The sequence below is a fragment of the Octopus bimaculoides genome, chromosome 9, assembly GCF_001194135.2.
Source record: "Octopus bimaculoides isolate UCB-OBI-ISO-001 chromosome 9, ASM119413v2, whole genome shotgun sequence".
NCBI classification, from domain to species: Eukaryota; Metazoa; Mollusca; class Cephalopoda; order Octopoda; family Octopodidae; genus Octopus; species Octopus bimaculoides.
In genome coordinates, this window is record NC_068989.1 from 32289729 (window position 1) to 32295995 (window position 6267).

The 6267-nt window shown below is 34.6% G+C and overlaps 1 protein-coding gene across 1 annotated transcript in view; it reads left to right on the forward strand.

Annotated features, from left to right (window-relative positions):
* The window catches only part of LOC106871994 (eukaryotic translation initiation factor 5B), a 123670-nt gene that overhangs the window by 67780 nt on the left and 49623 nt on the right, over nt 1–6267 (forward strand). The window contains exons 12-13 of the mRNA XM_052970563.1: nt 980–1087; nt 3085–3195. Coding sequence (XP_052826523.1) covers nt 980–1087; nt 3085–3195 — 219 coding nt within the window. The remainder of the gene's footprint in view (nt 1–979; nt 1088–3084; nt 3196–6267) is intronic.

Sequence of the window (6267 nt, forward strand, 5' to 3'; positions counted from 1 at the left end):
TGTACATGATTGTAAATCATTGGTGCTTAAGCACATACAGAATTTCAAGTCTGTGTGTAAAAAAAAGTTTGGAACAAATAATGTTGATACCCCTCTTCAGCTTGATTAATTCCAAATAATGTGAATAAATAAGCATTACATTTTACTGAGTAATCTAAAAGAACTCTAGTAAGAAAAAAATGACCAGCTTGAAAAATACTGTTAAGCAGGAGAGAAATTCTTAGTCCAGTAGCAAAGACATTTGAAAACCTGATCATTGAAAAAGAAATAGTTACAATCATTTGTAATTGCCTAATCGTTAAAGTGTAAAGTAATCATCAGAACATTCTTCATTTGTGTGTGTGGAGGACGGTGTGTGTGTGTGTGTGGGCTTGCTGAACAATTTACACAGATGATTTATTCATAGTGATCTAATGTTTGTACTGCATATTAGCTTGCTCACTCCATCAAATCAATATTACTTGTACATGTGCACAGTACATCACACATCAGATGTCAAAGAGATTGCAGATCAATGCGAAATGAAGTGTTTTGCTCAAGAATGCAACATATTACTTGTTCCAAGAATCAAGAGTATAATCTTGTGATCATGTGTACAACAACCTAAACACTTATAAAAGATTGCAAAGTATGTGATTCAACAAACACTCATATTGACTATAGAAAGAAGGAAAAAACCCACTTAATATTGGATCCAATGTGTGGTAGTGCCATACGTCAATCTCTCCTTTTATGATAGAAGCATTCAAAGAGTTGTACATTAGAACAGCTACACTAGAAGAAGTCTTTATTATATTCTCTGAATATTATGCTTTCAATAATCATAGCTTGGATACTAGATCAATGCTTCTAGATCATTTATTACTAGAAATTGCTGTATTCAGAAGTGTAAACCTTGATTAAATGGAGCATCATCAGTGATCAAGAATACTGGCTTCCTCCAAATCTTTACTACCATTTTTTCTTTCTCCATATTTAGAAACGAAAAGAAGCTGCTGAGAAAAAACGAAGAGTTGATGTACTTCGTGCTCCTGTTGTGTGTGTTCTGGGACATGTTGATACTGGGAAAACCAAGATTTTAGATAAGGTACTCTGATTAGAATTTTTTTTCATCAATGTACTTTTAAATATGCTTCTTATTTTTATGTATTCACTCTACATATGTATTCATTTTTATGTATTCACCATGTTTCTGCATTTATCTATAATTTTTCTTTAAACTTTTTCTCTTTCTTGGGTGATTGCCAATTGTCAGATTGTTAAGTGCAGCATTTGTAAGGAATGTGGTGGTGGTGGTTTGATATGTGTATTAATTAGAAGTAATGCAGATATGTCCATGTAGATAAGACATTTTTCTGAGATTTAGTGTGCATGTGTGTATGGCTTTTCTTCATAAGCACTTCCCATTGCTTCAGTTTTATAAAAAAATTTTATAAAATTTTCGACATAGGCGTAGGAGTGGCTATGTGGTAAGTAGCTTGCTTACCAACCACATGGTCCCGGGTTCAGTCCCACTGCGTGGCATCTTGGGCAAGTGTCTTCTACTATAGCCTCGGGCCGACCAAAGCCTTGTGAGTGGATTTGGTAGACGGAAACTGAAAGAAGCCCGTTGTATATATGTATATATGTGTGTGTTTGTGTGTCTGTGTTTGTCTCCCCAACATCGCTTGACAACCGATGCTGGTGTGTTTACATCTCCGTAACTTAGCGGTTCGGCAAAAGAGACCGATAGAATAAGTACTAGGCTTCCAAAGAATAAGTCCTGGGGTCGATTTGCTCGACTAAAGGCGGTGCTCCAGCATGGCCACAGTCAAAAGACTGAAACAAGTAAAAGAGTATAAAAACTGCTGTTTCAGACTGTAAAAAGTAATTTGGTCATTTGGGATAATTATTCATTTTTCATTGTATATATGAAATTCAAGAAAATATAGTAAGTAAAATAGTTTTAAAGTTTGCAACAAAAAGCCACCCAAACTAGTTGGTATAAATTAATATTATGCACCAAAAGTTACGAATAATAATTGTAAACTTTTTTTTTTTTTAGCTTAGTATTAGAAATTTTTTTAATATTTGCTTTTTCCATGCTGGGATAGGTTAGATGTGATTTGTTGAGGCTATGGTTGAATGCCCTTCTTGTTGCCAAGTCAGATATCTATTCCCATGGTTTTCCATATCAAACCATACTATAGCAATACATGTTTTTATACTAACTGTAAACATTGATACCATCTAAACAGTGTCACTATTTTTAACTTTAAGCACTTTTAATAATGGAGGCTGGGAAGTATAACAAGTGTATCTGCTGCTGCCTCTCCATCTTTTTGTCATCCACTCACCTCTGTATTGCTCATCACCCTTTTCCACATCTGGATTATTTTTCTTCCTACATCTCCATCCCTCACTTTATCTTCCTTTCATTGTGTTATGTTGCCAGTGAAAGTAAGAGTGGTAATGGCTCTTTCCTGTCTGACGTCATCCTCATTCCCACCCATGTAATTAGGGAGGTACTGGACTTACCAGTGTTTCAAATCACCCACTCCCCAACCATTATTCTTCTACTTTTAGCCTTTCTACAAAGCCTGTATATTAGGGATTATGAGATGTGCATGTTGGATACATTCTGTCATCATCATGTATTTCTCAAGCTACTTCCCTGCTCCCAGTCTTGCTTTCCTGATACCCATCTATCTTGGTTTGTCTTTTTGGTCATCACTCACTTTTATTCACCTGCCTTCTCTGTTGTATTGAGTGGATGTAGTGAGGATTCTTTAATTTTACAAGATACATGACAACCCTGCACCCAGTACACTCTGTGAAATGGTTGATGAAGGAGTGAAGATGACATGGAGTTGAGGGTACATGACAACTTCCAGTGCTGTTGCCACAATAAAATACACCCAGTATGTTCTATAAAGGGGTTGGTGGCAGGAAGTGTTCTACCATTGAAACCAAGCCAAAACCTTAAACTTATGAGCAAGATAAAGTTTCTGAAATATACATTAAGTTTGGAAATGAAAATAAGTTATTCCCGATAACACTTACTGATATTTTGATTGTTGTAGCTATTGGTTTCTCTTTTAATAGTTAAGGAGAACTAATGTTCAAGATGGTGAAGCTGGAGGTATTACACAACAAATTGGTGCTACTAATGTTCCACATGATGCCCTTAAAGAAGCTACTAAAATGGTGAAAGAAGTAAGTTTAACATTTATTTTCTTCACTTTTAATATAAAATATTACAAAATTTTCATGAAAAACATGATGGGATAATGAAAACAATTTCAGGAATAAAATGGTATCAAAGGATATTAAATTTACATTCAATTTCTATACCTAAAAACTGTTGGGGAACCTAATAAGGATAATGGAACCCATATCTCATTTGCATACTGTTAACTAACAGTAAAATCAGCATGTCATATAGTACTTATATACCATAATTACTTATTTTGATAGATTAGAAAGAAATGAAGCTAGCTAGCTTTGCTGGATTTGCAATGTCAGTATGACAAAGTGCAAATGTATTGGGAGAAAAATTAGGCATAAGAGACATGAGATGTAGTGTGCAAAAGAAGACTATGCTAGTATGGTCGTGTGATATAATTAAAGGACAGCTGCAGAAGTATCAATCATTAAATGTGAATGGAATCTGTGGAAGAAGGAGGCCTAGGCAGACATGGGATGAAGTAGGGAAGACCAAATTCAGGTTTTTGTGCCTCAGAGAGGAGAGGACAAAGATGATTGGTGATTTGTTGTGCTTGAAGAGACCTGTCCATCTCAGTGAAAAATCAGTCCCAAAAAGCATATCATTTATATCTTTGGCCTTGCACCTAATCTGTACTTGTCAAGCCTTTCCCACTAAATCATCTTTGTAACTTTCTTCATCCTTTCTTCTAAAAATAATTTTTTCATATCATTGAAATCTCCAAGCTACAAGATAGTGCATGATTAACCCTTTTGTTACTATATTTCTAACTAAAAAAACACCCCTGATGAGTTTCAATTAAATTCTAAAATAATCACGAATTTAGACTGGTTACATTAAACAACTCTAACTTGACATATTAACATGAGTTTTGGAACACAATTGAAGAAACGCTTCTTAATTCTATTGCGTAACTTATGTCTCAAATGACTCAAATTGCAGGTACATACAGGTAAGTTCAGCAAAATATAAAAATATATAAATTTTGTTTAACCCTTTCGTTACTATATTTCTGACCCTCATGAATTTCAATTAAATTCTAAAATAATCATGAATTTAGACTAGTCTCATTAAACACCTGTAACTTTTTTATTTATCAACATATTAATGTGATATTTGGAACATAATTGAAGAAAGGCTTCTTAATCAATTCTATTGCATAATTTTTGTCTCAAAGTGACTCTAATTACAGATAAATCCAGGTAAACTGAGCAAAATGTAAAAATATTTAAATTTTGTTTAAACATTACCATAGAAAATGTGTCATCAGCTAATATTTAATTGGGTATGCAACAAAATTTTGATATAGAAGACTTGTGCACATCACTAGGTTATCAATTGAATTTAATGCACAGAAGAACAGGTGTACCATAAAGGTAAAATAAACTGAAATACTGGAATTTCATTTTGAAGAAAACTAGAAAATTGAATACAACTAAATGAAATATACTCACACATACATAAATACACAGGGACATATATAATAAAGATTTACAATAGAAATTAAATCAAAACTTGTCACTCACCTTACAGGTAAATGAAAATCACAGGTTAATTAACATTACAGGTAAATTAAAATAAAAAGTAAAACTAAGTAAATTTGAGAAATATTTATACAATCTTATTATATATGTATATACAAAAAATATTTACGCAATATTTCTATCATGGAAAGTTGTAAAACATCCCACTCTACATACTGCAACCTTGCAGAATGCACATTGGAAAGACGTTTCAACTGGCCGTCCACTGGGAGTTTTTCTTTGTTGATCTAGACATTCACGGCACTACCTTTTGCAACCCCCAATTTTTTTCTAATTTATGTAGATCAGCTGAACTCAGAGGGATATCTTTCTAGCAGGCTTTGCTTTTCCTTCCTGCAGTTATTTGTTTGGAGGAATAACCTGCCCTCAACTGCGTTGCTAAAACTGCTCGGAACTGCAGATGGTCACACTGCTTGCGAACTCCTCCTGATTTGGTATATAATATGAATGCATTTACAATGCTCATGTTTACTATATATCAAATAAGGTATCGCCACCATTTATTACCTGGTCTGCCAACCAGATAATAACTCATAACCTGGTTCAGTTGATCCACACTGCCCATGTACCTGTTATAATTAAGGTTCACAAACAGGGTGCCATTTTCATCTTCACATGGTTGTGCACCGGTAGATAGAAAATTTATCTGCCTCTTATCTCTGTATGCGGTCGCTAGCAGATTTCCTTTCTGGTGTTGGATTATTTCATCTCTTGTTTTAAATTTTGCCTTTTTTATATCCAACAGCAGTCCTTTTCTACTAGCCATTATTGTAGCACACATATACATTGTCACAGCTTCTAAATTCACCGCAAGTTTGACTGAACTAAAAGATCGGTCAAAAAATAATATACGGCCCTGGTTATGGTATGGAAGTGATAAATTCCAGACCACATCGTACCTTAGGCCATGCTGACTAACATTATTGTCTCTTTTCTCTGTATAAAAACTAAATCCACAGCAGTACCCAGTATTTGCCTCACAAATTTTCCAAACTTTGATCTCCCATTTTGTGGGCTTTCCTGGCATATACTGTCGGAAGCGTACCCTTCCATTATACCCCACCATGCTCTCATCGACGGATAAGTATCTCTCAGGCTTGTAAAATGTTTTATATGCATTTTGAACGCAGTTGATGAGGGGTCTTATTTTAAATAAGGGATCAAAGCTTGGTTCTCCACGTACTGGGGTACTGCTAGTGTCTCTCACATGTAAATATTGATTCAGCTTCACGAATTGTACTCTCGTCATAATACTGGAAACATACTGATCGCCAGAAGGTTCCTGATTGCTCCAGTAATTTGTTATTCTGGGTAATTGTCTAATACCCATAATAATATTTATGGCAAAAAATGCCCGTATTTCATCTACGGTTGCAGGAAACCACAAGCTATCTTTTTTTCCGGCTTGTTTACATTCTGCGTAACGGTTTGTTTCCACAGTAATCATATCAAACAAGCATGTTGGAAAAAATAAGAAAAAGAAGTCTAAAGGTTTTGCTTCCTGAGAAAGACTATGGG